We start from the raw sequence: 19,349 nt of genomic DNA, 5'->3' as shown, positions 1-19,349 counted from the left end.
GAGTCTTAAATCTTGTCTGCATCAGATTGGACAGAGTGGGGTGAAGTTGAGAGGAAGGGCTCTTGAAGGTAAAAATGTGAACTGCTCCCTGAAAGACGTGGAAGATCTAGCCAACAGATACAGAGGTATTGCTCCCATTTTATTAATGACTGTACTTTTACTTGCATTGTGAAATATAATTTATAAATTAATTCTAGTAGTTTTCTTCTATAATTATACTTGATTACTGCTAGTAAAGTTTATTCCAGGAAAATTTGGAAGAAAAGAAAGCAGACGTCATCAGCGATAACAACCATCAGTGATCCAACACACCTTCTCCCCAGAAAGCATACCCTAATACCCTTCTCCCCGCCTCAGAAGTCCTATACAAGTCGGAATAGATGTATTAATAAAGGTGTTTAAATCCAAGTTTTTTTTTTATCAGAAATTGGGTCACAGTATTATTAGATTGCAGTTTTACTTTTTCTAGATTTTACTTTTACTGGCTCCAGCACCTTTGCAAGAGACATACCATTATCTATTTAACCAGCCCCTACTTGTGAACCTTTTAGTTACCTTTAACTTTCTCACAGTCCCAAAAATACTTGAAGCAAAGTCTACTCTATTTATAAACTTGGTTTGGTCAGCTTAATGCCTATATTAATACGAAGTAAAGAAGGCATTCATTTGTCAATATCAGAGCTTTTCGGTGTAAATTTGCATACTAAAGATGGCTCAAATGAGAACTGGGTACACACACATTTGACTGAGATATATATTCTTTACTGAAAGAAAACTCACTTGTAATGCCATAAATGGGAGTAATTTGCATTATGATCAGTCTTTTACCGCTTAGCTTTTAGCCCTGCAGGGTATGAAGATCGCTGAGTTAATCAGAAACCCCTTTAGAATCAGAATCTGCAGGGTCCACTGTAGAATGAATGCCCAGTGTGCCAGTGGAAAACATTCAGGATCTTTTATGCCCATTTTCAAGTTTTTGACAGTTTTCTTTAGAGTCTTCCTCCTGAGATCACAAGTAATTTACAAAGGTAATTCTTCATCCAAAAAAAAAACCCAAAAACTGCAGCTAGAGTGTTAATTGGCCATAGAGGCCTCCTCTAGATTTGCAAATGTAGAACCATGAGCTGTTGAGGTGATAGAATTAATTTCTCTCCAGAAATTTTTATTATAAACCTTGGATTGGACTTTTAAAAGCCTCTATTATTTGCTTCTCTGAGGCTAGGAAAACAAAACCAAGAAACTCTCTCCAAGAGATTTCCTCTTTAGTACCTGTGTAACTGGGTGAATTTCCGTCTGGTTGAGGCTCCCAACATTTGCTAAGGTTCCTGTTCTGACTGACGGTGACCTTTCTTACCTTCTTATAACTTCGGGAACCTATCTGCCAGCCAGGTGTGTTAGGCCAGTTTTCTTGGGGGAGATTTGTAAACTTAACCCTTGTTAAAAACTGAACCCTTGTCTTTCAGTAGTTGTCACTCCTGATTATGCGAAAATCATTTTCAAATATGATATTCTCGGGGTAGCTTTGGTTACACAATTGATTTGTCCAAAGTATTCTGCCAAAAAGAGAGGGCAAATTCTTACTAAACCTATGGGAAGAACTATATGGCCATGGAAAGTAAGGATGCCCATTATTCGTTTCTGAAATCTGGAGAGATCAGTGAGAATTAGATGCTCTTTTAACGTGTTTTGTTACTGCGGTGCCTGGGTGGCTCACTTGGTTAAATGGCCTACTCTTGATCTCGGCTCAGGTCATGATCTCATGGTTTGTGAGATCGAGCCTAACGTCGGGCTGTGTGCTGGCAGTGTGGAGCCTGCTTGGGATTCTCTCTTTCTCTCTCTCTGTCTCTCTCTCTCTCTCTCTGTCTCTCTGCTCCTCCCCCACTTGCTCTTTCTGTCTCTTTCAAAAATAAACATTTTTAAGTGTTTTGTTTTAATTTGAAACAGCAGTGTCCACCAAATTGAAAGGTATAGCTTAAAAGGAAAAAAAAAAGATGAAAGTCTTACTCATATATCATTAGAAGACAGAATATTAAAAGCAACAACAGTATCTGAAAAAATACCTGCAATTAAATGGTACCCATCCATTAATTCAATCTTATGGAATTCTTATTTCCTTGTATCTAGGGTCAGTGGAGTCTGCCTTGATGAAGTCTTCTCCCATAGGAAAAATCCAGAGACTAATTTAGTGTTTAATTTAGACGTATATTCAAAACTGGTATTATTATTGTAACTGCTTTGTTCAACTGCCGTTTTCCTTTGGTAAAACCATTTGCGTGGCTATTTTTGTGTTATGTATTTGTTACTTTGAGGCTGGCTTTTAGTTACATATTCACTGGCTTAAGAATGAATTGCATTTGTTAATTGAATATCTAGTAATCAATTAACTTTGTGGCCAAAATATGTCAGATTTAAATACAGTACCCTTGTTTTCAAATAATTATACTTTCCACATTAATCTTGCGAGAACAAATCATTTTTCAAAAGCTTAATGAAGAGTGAAAGGCTAATTGATTGTAGCAAGCACTTAGAAGTACTGTTCTACAGTCTACAAGTATTGCCACTCTCCTGTTGAGTTGCTAACTTCCCTAAAGGCTGTAGTCTAGAAACAAACAAGAAAAACAGTGGTTAGGACTATAGCTTTTCAAATCCCACTTTCTAGAATATCTATTGAAACAAAATAACAAGCCAAATGCATATGAAGGACTAAAAAAATCATTTATCCATAAGGGAAAAAAATACTGTACCTTAAAGAAAACGACCATAAAATAATAAGACCTTTGAACTCACAAATTTTGTTGTATAGTATCTAATTTATTACAATTGTTTTTGGGTCATCAATTCTATAAAATGTATGAATATTACTTAAAATCCTAAATAAATCACTAAAGTATATACTTTGTAACGATTAGGCAAAAATCACAAAATTAAATTAAGCCTATATGTCCGTTGTTTTTTAGTTTAAATAGCTTGCAGATGTTCACATGAAAGCATCTCAACAAGCCTAATAGGTCTATGTATCAGTTAAGATGATTTTGGTTGTAAGGAACAAAGAATATTTTATGCTGGTTTAAAAGAGCAAAAGGAAAGTTATTTGTTCATTGAGAAGTTCATTGATAAGGAATTTAGGTTTAGTTTGATCAGGGCTCTGCCTCTATCTCTGAAATTACCTAAGCTCTGCCTTTCTCTGTTTACCACGGGTGTTAGGCTACCAGGGAAACTAGGCTTATCTGATTGGCTTATCCATTTGCTCAGCTCTTTTCTACCCCGGGTGAAGGGATTCTCCTCTTGCAAACCCAAGGGCTTCCCTATCCAGCCGGGAGGGGAAGGGGTAGAATGGATAGTGAAGAGCTCTACTACAGAATTATTTTGCATATTCTCATGCTTGAGTTTTGAGAAAGGAGAGGAAGTTGAGAAATATTTTCATTGATTGTCTCCTCTTATTACACAAGCCGCTTTCTTACACTTATCATCTTCCATGTAATCCTCTTGACAATACTAGGAAGTAGATGTTATCTCACTTCACAAATAAGCAGAAGGTTAGCCAATTCTTTTTCTCAGGCTCACATGGCTTGTGAAGGTATATACTAAAGTCCATGTTCTTCTGTGCTCTTCGGATTGTAAACTAAATCACATTTGCTAAGTAATTTTGTGAGGAATGTTATTCCAAGTCGGAAGATCGCAAAGGATTTAAACATTTATCAATATCCATTCATTCCACAATTACAGTGTTCCTACTGTGTACTAGGTGTATGTAGTTGCTGGGATATTGTGGTTAGAAGTGCCTTCTAACCGTACAGATTTAGTAGGAGAAACAGATGTTAATGTCATGCAAATAAGTATATAATTACAAACTCTGTAACTGCTCTATAGTAAGATCTGAGTCTGGGAGAGGTGATCACAATGTTTCTTTCTAGGAGGTGACATTTCAGTTGAGATCTGAAGGATGAGAATGAATTAACAAGACAAAAGAGGAGTGGGAGTAATGGGTTTTTGGAGTGATGGTGGGGTTCAGAGCCGAGAGCCAAGATAGAATTCTTGAAGACGTCTTTGGTGCAAAAAGGTGATTTTATTAAAGCTTGGGAACAGGACCCATGGGCAGAAGAGCTACACGGGGCTGTGCAGAGTGACTGCTTAAATACCGTGGAGTTGGGGGAAGTAAAGTCAAGAGGAAGTTTCTTAAAGGGCTTTCCCTATGCTAAAGAGGATTTACAGATTGTTGGAGGCCTAGCTATTGCTAAGCTAAGGTGGTTTTTCCCTTTCACAAAGCATTATCCTTAAGATAGTAGGGAGTTCTGGAGATTAGGCTGTTGATAAGATTGCCTTTTTCTTGTGATATTACTAAGATATTTGTAAACTGATGGAGGTTCTATCAATGTAACCATTTGTTTTCTGTGCTTTCCTTTGTTCTTGAGCAACCAGGAGTGCCTGAGGAGTGTCAGGCACATCTCACCTCGGTTGGGTGGGGGGGGGGGGGGGGGGGGGGTTCGTGTCTGATGCATGCCTAGAAAGTAAAGTGAGTCCTTTTTGTTGCAGCACAGAGAGAACACAGGGCAAGGCTAGGATGAGGCAAGTAGATAGATCGGATCCTGCAAGGGTCTTCAGGTGGTATTAAGAATTGTGCTGGATATTCCACAAGAAATTATCTTGGAAAGAACCGATCTTGGAGATCTTAAGTCTTTGAGAAAGTTGGTGAGGTGGTATTTTAGTATTTATTGTCATTATCTCTCTGCATAATTTATAGTGTTTTCTTAAAACATGTTTTCTTGCCTCAACAAAGCCATACTTCATTTTTAGAATTCTTCTATCGTATTCAGCTTTCCAGTCCTGGCATGTTGTGTAAATCATTTGTAACCACTTTAAACTTTTTATAACTGTTTATAACTTGAACCTAGATAGAAAACAGTGAAGGTGGGGGTGCCTGGGTGGTTCAGTGGGTGAACCTCCGTGCTGGGTGTGCAGCTTGCTTAAAAAAACACAAAAAAACAGTGAAGGTAAAGGTATCTACATTTATCGAATGAATATTTATCAAATAGTATTGAATTAGTTGCAAACTGCTCAGAGAACAAAAGTCTAGACATTAAACTTTGGGGAGGAAATATAGAAATAATATATATAACTAATTTAATGTTGGTGACTTGGTGTTCTCTGTTCACTGTTAAGGTCTTGTTGGAACTGCACTTGTGACCTCCCTTTTATTTTTGGTTACAATTAAAGAATAAGAGAGAAACAAGACTTTATTTAAATATGCAGTTGGCTCTTTTCATTAGACTAAGGCAGTATAAAAGGAAAATTTGCTCATACCATATGGTGTATTAATATCATAAATAAAGCATGCATCTGGGTTACAATCAAAGTTGGACTTAGGTCCTTCAAGTTCATATCTGTTGACAAGATGGTTTACTTGGAATTCTGAGCACTTGACCTATAGTATAATATTTAAGCCTGAAGCTGCTGACTCAACCAGTTCCCTAAATGTCACACAAATGAACGCCATTACTTTAATCTTCTTACATCACTTGCTGAAAGTAAAGCTTTAAAAATTATCAAAATAAGACTTGAGAGTAGGAACATATGTATTATTGAGAAACTAACTGAATGTGTAGTGGGCAAACATCATCATCCTTTTATCTTTGTAAAGGATAATGTGAATTGTGTTATACCAACAGTTTATTTCATTGTTGGGAAAGATGTGTCTTCTCTTCTGGAATGTAAGCTTAGTTCTCTTGTCTCCGTGTTGAAAGCTCTAGAAGAAAGGCAGGGCAGAGATATGTGCGTGGTTGTTGTTAAAATCCTTGACTAAAGCACGCTTGCTCCTGGCATGGAATATATGATGTTGCAACAAATTCCTGCTCAAACATTTTCTAGTCCGCTTTCCTCTTCTGTCTAGAACTGTCTATACTTACTTTCCCGTGTAGTTCTTTCCTGACAAGTAAAAAACTAGTAAACTGATCAGTTTGAAATGCTAACATTTCTACTTGTTTGTATTGAAAGTAACTGGTACTTCCTTTTTGGTGGGGGAGGGGGGGGCATCTGAGAGATCTTCCCTTATTCTGGGCCATTGAATTTCAACTCATGCTATCAGGACTGATAATAATGCAAGTATCACCTTTAGTATGTAGATTTGAAAATGGCAAATACGGAGAACACATATGATCTGGGCATTCAGAACCCACTCTATTCTGTGCATCACGAAAAGCCTGCAAAGAGAATGTGAGGAAGAGCCGGACACTCACGTGCATGGTGGTGTGGACCCCCAGGGTGAACTGTTGGGTACCAGCATTTGTTGATTTTCATCAAATATTTCAACACTTGCTGAAGTGATATGTTTTCTATCAAGGACTGTCATGGAATATCTAGTACTTTTGGAAAAATATATGATTTGTTCATTTATTCAGAAATTATTTATTGAGTGGTAAGACTGTGTCAAAGCTCTAGGAATTTGAGGATGAAAATGCTTGGTCCATACCTTCAGTCTATTGGATAGTTAATGCCAAGATGAAGTGGGACATAGGGGAAGAAATGCCCAATCTTCCTGGATTGTTGGAGAAGTTTCATAGGAAGTTGTCCCTGAGATTGAGCCTTGAGGAGAGAGGGGAATGTGTTCCAGAAATTAAGTCTATGTGTGGGAGTAATAATAATGATAATATTATAGAAGAGGGTCACCTGGGTGGCTCAGTTGCTTGAGCATCCACTTCGGCTCAGGTCATGATCTCACAGTTTGTGGGTTCAAGCCCAGCATTGGACTCTGTGCTCACAGCTCAGAGCCTGGAGCCTGCTTCAGATTCTGTCTGTCTGTCTCTCTCTCTGCCCCTCCCCTGATTGTTCTCTCTCCCTCTCGTTCCCTCCCCCTCTCCCCTCTCAAAAATAAATAACTAAACATTTTTTTTAAATTAAAAAAAAATTTAAAAAGGATATTATTAATGAAACAGCTAAGGTTTATTGAAAATTTTGTGATTGTTTTTTCTCTTTTCTTCTCTTCTCTTTTCTTTTCTTTTCTTTTCCTTTCTTCAAAGTGTTTCACGTGTATTAACCGGTTTACTCTTCATAGCAACCCTAAGAGATAGTAGACTACAGATAGGAAACTGAGTCAAAAAGAAGTAATTCTCTAGCTCACAGTCAGTCTAGCACACAGTCACACAGTTAATAATGACAGAACCAGATTTCACCTCCAGAGTCTAGGGCAACTTTGCTTTGTGTGAATAAAATGACCTGTTTGGTAACGGTAGAACTTGAAATGGTTAGAAGTTCAGGTCGCTGGGTATTTGATAGGGTTTTGGCTGGTCAGATTGTTATGGGTTACATTGTGAACAGCCTTGGAAGACATGCTAAAGAATTAAAATTTAGAAGTAAATTAGAAATGCACATACCAGGTCCTACCTCACATCTAGTGAATCAGAATTTCCCTGCTCCAGAAAGTATCCAAGGGTTTTGTGCCCTGATATGGTCAAATAGTGAGTAGATCTATAGTTTCAAACAGCAAGTGCTGCTATTATTTGCCCCAGGTTTCTTGGTATTTCGTTTGTTGAGTTGAAAAGTAAGGTAGAGAATGCAATAAATCCTATTTTGTATGACTTGGGTTTAATTTGCTTGCAGAATATCCTATTAAAAATGTGAAAAATAAAAAGCTGCCTGCCTGATTTGGAGATAGGGAATTTTTTAGTCTCATGTATGGCTGGTAGGAGATACTCAGGGATATAGTTGAGATTACTCATGTGAGAAAATAGAGCAGTCAGCATGGATAGAAAGCATTGAAATATGAAAGCAGCATGAAATTTGAAATATTGTAAATGAAGAAATTAAGAAGAGCATCTTCAAATACCAGAGGGAACCCGGGGAGAGATGGAGTTTGGGAGCTAAGGAAGGAGGGTTTCATGATATCTTTATTTTTTTTAAATGCATCAGAGAATTTGCGTAAGAAAAGGACTAGGGGGAAAAAAAAGACCAGGGATGTTGTGAAGAAGCAGAATTTTGGTGGGGTGGAAGCCAGATTGGAATGTACACTTGCCAGTAGGTAGGTAGTAAAAAGGGCTTAGATGACTCTTTGCAAAAACTTGATTTTAAGAAGGAAAGTAGAGTGATAATAAGAAAAGGCTACAAGGTAAAAATCACTAGCTTTTCCCTCTTTTTATTTAATACTTCTTATAAGATTGAAACAATACAGATACAAAAGATAAAGCTCCCTTTCATCCAAACACCAAGAGATAAGAAATGTTGAAATTTGTCATTATTTTTCAAGCCATGCTTCTATGAATATGTATTTGTAGTAAATATGTATCTATGTGTTTTTAACAAAAATATGTTGTAGCTGTCTAAATTTTCATATGTACCTTAATGTACTGGAAACACATATCTCTTTCATTACATGTTATTTTACACTATTACCTTTTCAGAGTTGCCTGGTGTTGCATTGTATGTATAGAATAGTTTACATAATCCAATTTTTGACATTTTTGCTTCTCTGGGTAATTCTTCATTTTAACAGTGCTACCATTAATATCTTTGTGGGTAAATTGTTAACACTTTCATAATTATAGATTTTTTATTAATTTCAAATTGTGGAACAAGGTCCCAGATGGAGCCTTCATTTACGGGATCTATAAATCAAGTAGATGGACCAGTCTTAGATAAAAGCATAGACATTTCCATCTTCCTGGGTGGGAGGAGAAAAGTATTAGCTTATAGGTGGTTGGTAGGAGAAAGGATGAAATAGCCATATGATGCTCTGTTTTATCTTCATGCGGATAGTTGAAAGGGCACGTTGTTACAGGACGTTGGAAAGTTGTGAAGGTTTGAAAAAAACTACCAAAAAGAAAAAGCACAAGAGTATATGAAGGGTTACTGGGCAAAGTTGTGCAGAACTGGCACTGAGCACTCCATGTCTGCAGGGGTTCCAGATGCCTTGGTTCCACTGTCCTCTCCAGGGGCATTCAGAGCCCAGGTCTAGGGAGTTGAGAAGGCCAGACATGACTTATCTATGGTTTGGTGGTTACAGGTCTGGTAGGTGGTCGGCATGGGCAAAATCGGGGTACACCATGAAGGAGTTGAAGATGGTGTGGAGAGAGCAGTTGGGTCTCTACAGTCACATGAAGAAGAAAAAGAAGCTTGAAGGGACCATAAAGAGCACAAAGAGTGAAAGAAAGCATGGGGATTGGCGGGTGTCAGTGAGCAGGAATAAAGGACTGAGGGCTGAAAAGTTATAAAATTGTGGCCCAAAAGTGGGACACCGAGTTGAGATTTTAGAAGGAGAGCAATTACACTCCAAGTCAAGGTCCAAGGGGTAGCCATGGATCTGGTGAGCTAAAATTAAGGGAAGATGAGGTCATGGAACCATATGCAGCTCAACGTTGTCCATATGGATGTGGGTGATGTGAGGATTTTTAAGTAAAGAGGAAAGAGTGCCCTAGAAATTCCTAATCCTGGATAAATGACAAAACAATTGGTAGCGAATAATGGTAAATAATGAAGGTGCTATAGCTGGTTGGCCTGGATATTTAGAAAATATTTATGGAAGGTAAAACTGATAATAAATGTGATAATGAATCTTTTGGGAAGCAAATGGCATCCAAGGAGCAAAATGAGCTTCTAGCATGCCAAAAGTCACCGTCTAGCTTGAGATGCAGGAGTTGGTTGAGGAGATGGATAGCTGGACGGTGTCTTTTTCACCCTGTAACACTGGACATTGGGGAAGACAGGTGCTGGAGTGAATTTTCTTCTGGCGAGCTCGCAGTGGGTCTGTGAGTGGGGTAGGGAACATACACCCTCAGGTCTAAGCTGTTGTCTTGCAAGTGAACATACAGAGTTGAGGCCTGTACTCATAAGCATTGTAGCCAGGATGGAGGGTTGCTTGCCAGTAGCTGCAGTTTTTTGTGAGTTTCTGATTTTGCTTTTTTTCTTTTTTCCACGTAAATTTTAAAAGTGATCTAACTGGGAGGAAAAGGAGCTGTAAGGACTGGCTTCCCAGAGAAACTGTTTTAGAGAGTAAGGTAAAAGACCTGGTGAGATTCTGGGTTTTGCTTGCTCTGCCAAAACCCCCTGGGTGTAGCTGAGAAAGTATGAGCTCGGGATCCAAGATTCTTGAGCTTGAGGTATCAGAAACGTTATGGGGCCAACAATTAAAATACAGCCACTGAATCCAGTACCTCTGAGAGGTCTTCGGAATCTAAAGTCATTTTGTCTTCACACCCGAGTTCCCTTCCCTGTTATGTTAAAACTGCCCTTTTCATCATCTCCCTACTGTTCTTAAAGAATTTCCTTATATCTGTGAACTTGGGGACTAGACATAAACTCCTATTCTTAGTTCTTTGCAGGCATTTCAGGAGAAATAGGAGGGTAATGGAGTGAGTGGTGAGTTTAGACAGAAGAATGACCTTACCAATGCTTTTAATTACAGGAGTAAACAAATAGAGAAACAAAATACAGGATTAGGTAGATAGTGAACACACATCTGAGGGCTCCCCCAGGAGCTCCCTTACAGGCTTGTGGCAACAGAGAGAGGTCTTTAGTTGGGACAGTTGCTTTCAGAGGAATAAGGGATGGAAGCCGCCATTTTATTTATGTTGCATGTAGTATTGACCACATAACGACCACCTTAAATTTCTCTGGCAAAGCACCTCGGTGTAATTGTAATTCAACATATTCTAAAATTTTGAAGCCATTTTTTCCTGAATCAGAGTTCAGAGCTTGCTCCACGGTTTTCTTCCTTCTCCTGTTCGCCTTCCCCTTTCATTTCCTCATGATAATTTTGGCTGCTTTAGTATTTAGCATGTGCAGCACATGCTATGTAAGCCTATACATATACTATTATACCCTCACTCCTATATCTATTTAAGCTTGGTTCTTTGCCTTTTTTCTCTTTTTCTAGCCCTGTGTATTAGGTCCTTTAGTTTAATCATCCGTGTCTGCTTGTACTAGATTGTTTCCCTAAGAACTCTGTAAGCCACAGAGTGAAACTGATTTGGATTTTACAGCCCTGGTGATTTTCCTTCTGGTGTACTACCAAGAAAGTGCTATAGCACAGGAGCTGATGAGTCATTTTGCTGGGCTTTTGCTTTCTATTTTGTCTTTGAAAAATCAGGTATGATCATGAACATGGAAATGTCTCCTAACATCATGAGGGTAACACTACCATAAAGTAAAAGCGTCAGTGTTAGTTTTGGTCCCCGATAAATGGAATACATTGTGATTTCAAGTAAATTGAGTTCCCCCATAAAACATTCATTCATGTAAAATTTCGTTTCTCTAAATTTTCATTGCTTGTACTGGAAGCTGACTAGAATTACTCGGCACCTGCTGGTATGTGTCTGGCGTTGTCCTGGGGGCCTCACACCTGTTAAGCCATTAAATCATCACAGCAGGTTTATATGGTAGGTCTGGATTCTCCCATTTTACTGAAAAGAGGTTGAATCTGAGCGTGTTGAAATAACTTTTCTTATGCCACTCAGCTAGTAAGGCTGGTATTCAGGATCTCTGTGGCTATGACTGCAACAGGCTTCCTGATTGGAGATAGACATGGGAACGTATTAAGGTTTCATTTTGGATTTATACATTCATTTGGATTAGAAATGAAGCCAACTGTTGTTGGTTGAGATGGTAGGCTGTTGGGAATTAATTCAGTTTAGTACTGAGTATAATCTCTGGCAAGATCCCAGTCTTCTGTGACATAGTACTGCCAGATGAAGGGTTACCTTGATCGTCAATAATTTCATTTCTACATAGTATAGTTTCATTATCTAAAGAGATGAATTGTGGGGCAAATAAATTCATTGAGGTCATAGTGTATATTTCCCCCAGCTTGTTTGAGGCATCACTGGCATGGTTATTTTATCTTTTAATTCTTGGCATTTGATTCAGGGCCATGATTTCCAAAGCTGGTCTCTTGGCTGGGCTCCAACATCTGCCATTTGTTCCTGCGTTTTCTCCTCCCTGTTACATACCTCCCCACTGATCGTTGCTCATATTTTGCCACTACGGTAGCTTTTGAATCCAGTCTCCCTCTTCTTCAGTCTATCCTACATATTGCCAATCATAGCAGTTTTTTTCACAATACTCGTTTGGCCTCAAAATACTATTGTGCTTCATGGCACACTCTGTGATTCCATTTATATAATGTTCTTGAAATGACAAAATTATAGAGATGGAGAATTGATTAGTGGCTGCCTGGGGTTAAGGATGTTGAGGTGAAGGGAGATGGATTTGACTCTAATGAGGGTAGCACGAGGCAAATCCTTGAATGATCGAATAGTTCCGTAGCTTGATGTATGGTGGTACATGATGCAAATGTGATAAAATAACATAGAGCTATACTCCCTTTACCTAATGTTGATATCCTGCTTTTGATGTTGTACTGTATGTATATAACATGTCATTAATGTGGTAACCTGGATGAAGGCTACATGAATTCTCTCAACTATCTGTGCAACTTCATATGAACCTATAATTATATAAAAATGAGAAGGAAAAAATACTGTTGTGCTTTAAAATGTTTAAGTTCCCATGTCTATCGTATTCCTTGTTTTATATTCTTTGTTTCCTCCTGAATTAATCATTCAAAATCATCTCCTGATTTTTTGTCTACCTAAATCGTAGTTGACGTTAACATAGTGTTTGTCTTTTATCAGGTTACCAAGAAATGCTTTTTGAATTGATTGATCAATTAAATATGCTTTATGAAAGAACCGTGTATCAGTATTTGGTCTCATTACAAACCATCTTGTTTTCCTTCTCACTTCCTTATTCATTTTTGTCTCTGCCTAATCTCTTTACAGGGACTAAGCAGCAGGCCAGGGATTTGATTGGTGGAGACTTGGGCTTGCCTAGAGGGGTTGCATTGCCTGTGGCCATAGTCACATTGCCCAAAGTCCGGTCACAAATTCTAAAAGGCAGTGGCTCATTGAGGGCTTACGACTTAGTTATAAGGGCTAGATGAGTCAGGAAACCCAGGATATGGACTAGGGTGAACCACAACCATCCATTCATTCAGATTTACTAAGACTAGTTTTATAGCACAGTGTATGATCTTTTCTGGTGAACGTTCCATCCATGTGTATCTGAAAGGAAAAGGATATTCTACAGTAATTAAAATCTATTTCGGATCTTCAGTCTTCAGTGATTTGGATGGGGGGTGTCTAGTTCTATCAATTACTCAAATTGTGATTGTGGAGTTGTGCTTTTCTCCTTTTAATTCTGTCAAGTTTTGCCTCATGTATTTTGAAGTTCTGTTATTAGGTGCATACACATTTATGATTGTTGTGTCTTCATCCTGATGAATTGACCCTTTTATCATTATGATGATCTCTTTGTATCTTTGTCTTGAAGTCTTCATTATTAATTTAAACACGTGAGTCTTACGCTTACCATTTGCATTGGTATAACTTTTCCCTCCTTTACTTTGAATCTGTGCCTTTATATTTAACGTGGATCTCTTAAAGACAGCATAGAATTGGATCTTGCTTTTTCAAATCCATTCTGGCTGGCTTTGCCTTTTAGTCCATTCACATTTAATGCAATCCTTGCAATTGTTTTTTAAGGTTTGCTTGTTTGTTTGTTTGCTTGTTTGTTTCTTTGTTTTGTGGTTGTTCTAGAGATTACAGTGTATATCCTTAACTTTTCTTAGAAGTTATTGTTTAGGGTTAGTATTATCCCATTTTGAATAAGATAGAGGAACCTTGAAACTACATAAGAGCATTTAACCCCTCCCAGACATTATGCTATAATTGTCATGTGTATTACATTTACATATGTTATAAATCCCACAATGAAGTGTTAGAATTTTTACTTTAAACAAGTCATGTATTTTTAAAACAGTAAGAGAAGAATAGTCTTTTATATTTACAATTTCTGGTACTCTTCATTCTCTCTGGATATTTGATTTTCTGATATCATTCACCTGGAGAACTTTGGGATTTTTTCTGCCTTAGGTTTGCTGGCACAGATGTCCACAATTTTCTTTCATCTGTAAGTTTTTAAATTTATCTTCATTTTTAAAGATCTGTGGCCTGGATGTAGAATTCGGGGTTCATAGTTCTCCCCCAGCTTTTCATCATTCTAGTGTCCTCTGTCCTCTACAGTTTCTTATGAAACCTTGATTCTTATTGTTTTCCTTTGTGTATAGTGTCAGTTTTTTCTCTTTAAAAATGTTTCCTTATATTTGGTTTTCAGCAGTTTGCCCACGTGCACCTGGATGTAGCTTTCTCTGCATGTAACCTGTTTGGGGTTTTCTGGGCTTCTTCAGTCTGTACATCAGTCTTTGACTCAAACTGGGAAATTGCCAGCCCTTTTTTTTTTTCCTGCAGTGTTTTCTCTCTCTTTACCTCCTGAAACTTAGTTATACAAAATGTTTGCTCTTTTACTAGTGTCCAAAAGACCCTGATGATCTGTTTTTTTCTTCTTTGGATTGGATTTTTCATTTTTACTTCCGTAAACATACTTATAATAACTTTTTTAACATCATTGTGGGCTGATTCCAGCACTTGGGTCAAACTTTCCCTTGAATATAGGTTAGATTTTCCTGTTTGTTCATATGTCAAGTAATTTGAATCTTACAGGATTCACTTTGTGAATGATACTTTGCAGAGATTCTGTTTTTTTGTTCCTTCAAAGAGAATTGATTTGTGTTAACAGGCAGTTAATTTGGCTGAACTTAAACTAAATTTTGACTTTTCTCTGGCAGGTGGCAGTTCCACCAATCTCTTCAGAAAGCTAATATTGAATATGTTCTTTGTGTCATGCAGTAAAATAGAGGACTGTGCTAAAAATAAAATAGACACGGACCCTAACCTCAAGAGACTCACAGTCTAGCTGATAGAGAGAGGAAAGTGGAGAAGTAATCGTGATAGCTTCTCATGTGTCATTGAGGTAATACCTGAAGGCAGTAGGGTTACTGGGGAAGGAGTTGTGAAATTGTTAAAATGCAATTTAAAAATTGTTTTTAAGGCAACCCAGTCCTCCTGAGGTCTGGAGATAGTTCGTTTATTCTGTGTCGTGACGATGAGACATTGGCTGATGAACAACTATGAGTTACGCTGTCATCCTTTTGTTAAGTCTTTGAAGAAAAGGACATGTTTCAGAATCACAGCAGATTGTGGAGAAGCAGTATCAAAAACAAATGTTTAAATTCTGGACTGCCGTACCAAACAGAAAGAATACTTTATTTTGGGTTAAAAGAAGGTGATTTGATAAAATCTGAGCAGATGACACAAGTGATCATGGATTAGGGAATATTAGATATTGCTGAGATTAAAAAGACCTGTCTGTACTCAAAGTACCACTGTGGGAAGAACGATACTTCAAAAATCATTTCCACTCACAGAAAATATATCTCAAAACTCTGTAAGTTTCCGATGTCAAAAATCAAAATATTCTTTCTAATCTGTTTTGGATGTTAGTTGTTCATCTATAAAAATGAATGGGTAATATGACGGTTTTTATTTTGTAAAAACATATATTCCTTAGCAGTAACTTGAGCCTTTCTTTTCTCTTTTTTCCTGTTTTAACAGTGTATCCTATTCAGTACATGTATCTGAAGATTACCCAGGTATGCATTTTTTTTTCTTTCTGTTTTTATTACAAATACTTGTGTCGTGGTTTCTTTGAATATTTTTTTTTCTTTTGGAGATGGAAAATGTATATAAATATATCTGGGAGTGAAGCGTTGGCAGGGGAAGACTTAAAGATCCAGAAAAATTCTGTTGGTTGCCTGTGAAATACATGTCTTACCCTGAGATGCAGTCCAGAATCAAAATAGTTTCCTGATGAAAAATAGTTTACTTGAGCCCATGTATAGCTTCAGCCTATATATATTTTTCTCATTGCAAGTAAAAAAAAAAAAAGATTCTCTGAACTGGTTCAGTCATTGGCTTTGAAACATCATTTGAATCCTCATAATGTAAAAATAATAGGTAAGGATAGCAGCTAAAATAATAGGTAAAAATAATAGTAATAGCAAAAAATAGTCCTGTCTTCATTTCTCTAAGTATATGTCTCATTAAACAATTCTGACAACGATCCTATGACATTGTTACCCTAGCATCACTTTTTTCCTCATGAATGATGACACAGCTAGTAAGAGGAAGAGCTGGGTTTTGAACCCAGGAGTCCAGAGTCTGGACTGTACCACTGGACTAGGCTAGGTATCTTGTTTATGTAGTCTCACTGAGTGTCTGTTACTTGAAATATATTACTACGCCCACAAACACTTCTCCCTAGAAAACAGAATGTAAGACCACTGCAGATCCATTTTTCTATCAGTCAAACAAGGGTTTTTCTTCTAGGCCATGGTCAGTCCTGTTTTCTAGACACATGTAATCTCATCAGAGCCCAAGCTGTGTATGCCAACATTTTAGTCATGACAATTTTCAGATATGTAAACAAGATTTTTCTCTTTAGTATTTTCCTCACAAGTGATATCTATAATTTTATCTTGAATAAGAACATAAGTATTGTAGACTTAATGCAGAAAAAAATACAACTTGATTACTTTACCTCAGAGAAAAGAGTATAATGCAAGCATCTATTGTTTATCATATTTTGTAGCAAAGAACAGCAATTTTTTTTTTGATGTTTATTTATTTCTGAGACAGAGAGAGACAGTGCATGAGTGGGGAAGGGCAGAGAGAGAGGGAGACACAGAATCCAAAGCAGGCTCCAGGCTCCTAGCTGTACACACAGAGCCTGATGCGGGGCTCGAACTCACAAACCGTGAGATCATGACCTGAGCCGAAGTCAGTCACTCAACCGACTGAGCCACCCAGGCACCCCAAAGAATAGCAAATTTTAACTGCCTGTATTTCATATATGTTTTACTCCAGCATTCAGACTTAATAAAATCAGGTGGTCACCAAACTAACTGTTGAGATCTGTCAGTGTCATAAATTAGAAACCTAATTCCAATTCTTATTCAAATCTAGCCATTTTATTCACATATTCTGCATGATTTGGATCATATTTTTCTGTGTAAAATGACTAGATTGCTATAGGCAACTTTGATGATCCATACTTTGAGTACTTTTAAAAATGGTTAGTTCATAAGATAGTATGAAGATGTAAAACTTATTTCTTTAGCATTCATGCTAGTATTTTTTGTGGTTGTTTGCATCATGCATTTAATCTTTTATAAGATCAGATGTTACATTTAAAAATAATTTTGTGAGTCATAAACTCCAGTTTCAGTTATTTTGCTATGATCTCCATATATGTTAAGCATATTAGTCTTTAAAACTTTTGTACAGTTTTACAAGGGGAATTATTCATTATTAAAGAGATGGCCTATTTTTTTTAATAGTAGTATAAAAAGAGTTCTAAACAGATTTCATTGGAAGAAGGAACACAAGAAGTATTTACAAAGAAAAATTTTTTTGTAGAAGATTTTGTAATCAGCTCTCTCCCTTATGGTATAGGATGTTTTTGATACTGAATGTTTGCTAAGTGTGTTAGGAAAATAAAAGCTCCAGTGTTGTGAATATTATAATTATTGTGCTTCTCATCTGAGGCAGCTCCTAGAGATGTCAGTCATGAGAGGACTTGAAGTCAGAGTGATAGAGGTAATGCCACAAATCAAAGCCACGTTGAAGACAGTAAGTGAATTATTCTGTAGCACAGGAAATAGGGCAGAAGATGCCCTTAGTAAACGAAGGGAGCCAAATGTTTAGCTCCCTCTTGTGGCCAAGAGGTATCACTGGCTTTTTCTCTCTGTGCGGGAGGTAGCCCCTTTAGGAAATGCAATATACAAAAATTGAAACTTAAAACACTAGTTATCACTTGTGCTTTTTAAAAATAAGTTCCCTTCTTGGAGAAAGTCTGTAGCGAATTTCCACTATAATTTCATTTCTAAAAATAAAAGGAGTGTAAATGAAACACAAGTTTTGGTGTGAGAGAGATTAATGCATTTTGGGGTAGAATTTTGAATTGGCTGATGTAACCAGTACACTGTATACCAAGTATTTTCATACACATAATAGAATAGACTCTAAATGCTACTCTGTGTATAAGCAGAACAGAGGCTATCGTGTTCATTCAATTCATTTATAATTGAAGCAATGTGTCAAGAGAGGGTAAAGAGTATTTCCCAAGGACATGCAGTTTGGTGGTAAAACCAAGTCTGTAATTTAGTTCTGATTCCTGTCACTTGTATGAAAGAAGCAGTGGGAGTTATTTTTATGGAGTGTTCTTCAAAGTGAGTATTACTACATTAAAAAAAAAATTCAAAGTGTTACTATGACAATATTTTACCCATTTTATTAAATTTTAATCTACATTTATTTGCATTAAAAGTTCAGTTAATACACTTGATTTCTCAGGTAGCTAATATTGCATACAAATTATGTTTGCTCTCCCTTTCCGGTATTCATCCTTGTGTCTTTTCTGCCATTACACTGCTAGAACTTCCAGAATAATTTTTAATGATGATTGTGAAAGTTGGCAGCTTTGTCCTTCTTTTCCAAAATTAGTGAGCGTGTTTCCATCTACTTTCAGAAAACTAGTTTTCTCATTTTACCAAGTCTTTTTTTTTTTTTTTTTAAGAATGAGTTGTAAGTCTTGATCAAATTCTTGCTTAACATCTATTGAGGTATCACGTACGCTTTCTCCTTTTGAACAACAAGGTTGTTTAGCAGGCATCTTAATGTTGATCCATAAGAACTGTATGCATCTTGCCATATATTTTGCTGTTAAAGAGTTGGCATTGCTGAAGAAATGCAGCTATTCTTTGGCATTTGCTAGAACATGCCAGCAAGTCTCTCTGAGCCTGGCATCTCTTCAGGGATGGTTCTGGGGCAGTTGTTATTTTTCTGCCGTGATTATTGTCTGTTTTGTTTTTCTGTTTCTTAGTCACTTTTAAACATGAAAGCTCACTGTGTTGGTGAAATGTCCCAACTTCTGTAGCAAAAAGTTTTTTATCGTATTCGGCCTGTACATCTGAAAATCTGCCTCTTTGTGGATATTTCTCCTGTCTCTTACCTATTGTTTTACATTTGTTCTTGTCTTTTTCTCCTTTTGGTTTTTCTTCCCCAAAGTTTACTTATTGTAAAAATCAACTCAAACAGATAGCTTTTTATGTTGTTTTTGAAAATTTCTAAGTCTTGATAGTAATTACTATCAGTAATCGTGGTAGTACTTCATTAGTTCCTTCTGCTAATGTTCCTCAGTCTTTTCCCTTCCTACTTTCTCTGGATTATATGGTTGAATGATTAGCTCATCATCTAGCTTTGAAAATTTGGAACTTGCTTTGCCCTGTGGAAATATATGAGCATAATCCTCCAGATTCAGGATTATGGCACTTTGTTTATTTCCTTAGGAACAGATTTATCACTTCATAATTTTAATTTATTAAGTAACCTGTGCCACCTATTGAAATT

The 19,349-nt window shown here is 37.1% G+C and overlaps 1 protein-coding gene across 1 annotated transcript in view; it reads left to right on the top strand.

The window, feature by feature from the left end:
* The window catches only part of PARP8 (poly(ADP-ribose) polymerase family member 8), a 174,372-nt gene that overhangs the window by 80,974 nt on the left and 74,049 nt on the right, over window positions 1-19,349 (top strand). The window contains exon 4 of the mRNA XM_042950221.1: window positions 15,495-15,532. Coding sequence (XP_042806155.1) covers window positions 15,495-15,532 — 38 coding nt within the window. The remainder of the gene's footprint in view (window positions 1-15,494; window positions 15,533-19,349) is intronic.

This window comes from Panthera leo, chromosome A1 (assembly GCF_018350215.1).
Source record: "Panthera leo isolate Ple1 chromosome A1, P.leo_Ple1_pat1.1, whole genome shotgun sequence".
Taxonomy (NCBI): domain Eukaryota; kingdom Metazoa; phylum Chordata; class Mammalia; order Carnivora; family Felidae; genus Panthera; species Panthera leo.
Note: the sequence above shows the minus strand (reverse complement) of the source record. Positions and strands in the feature narration are given on the sequence as shown.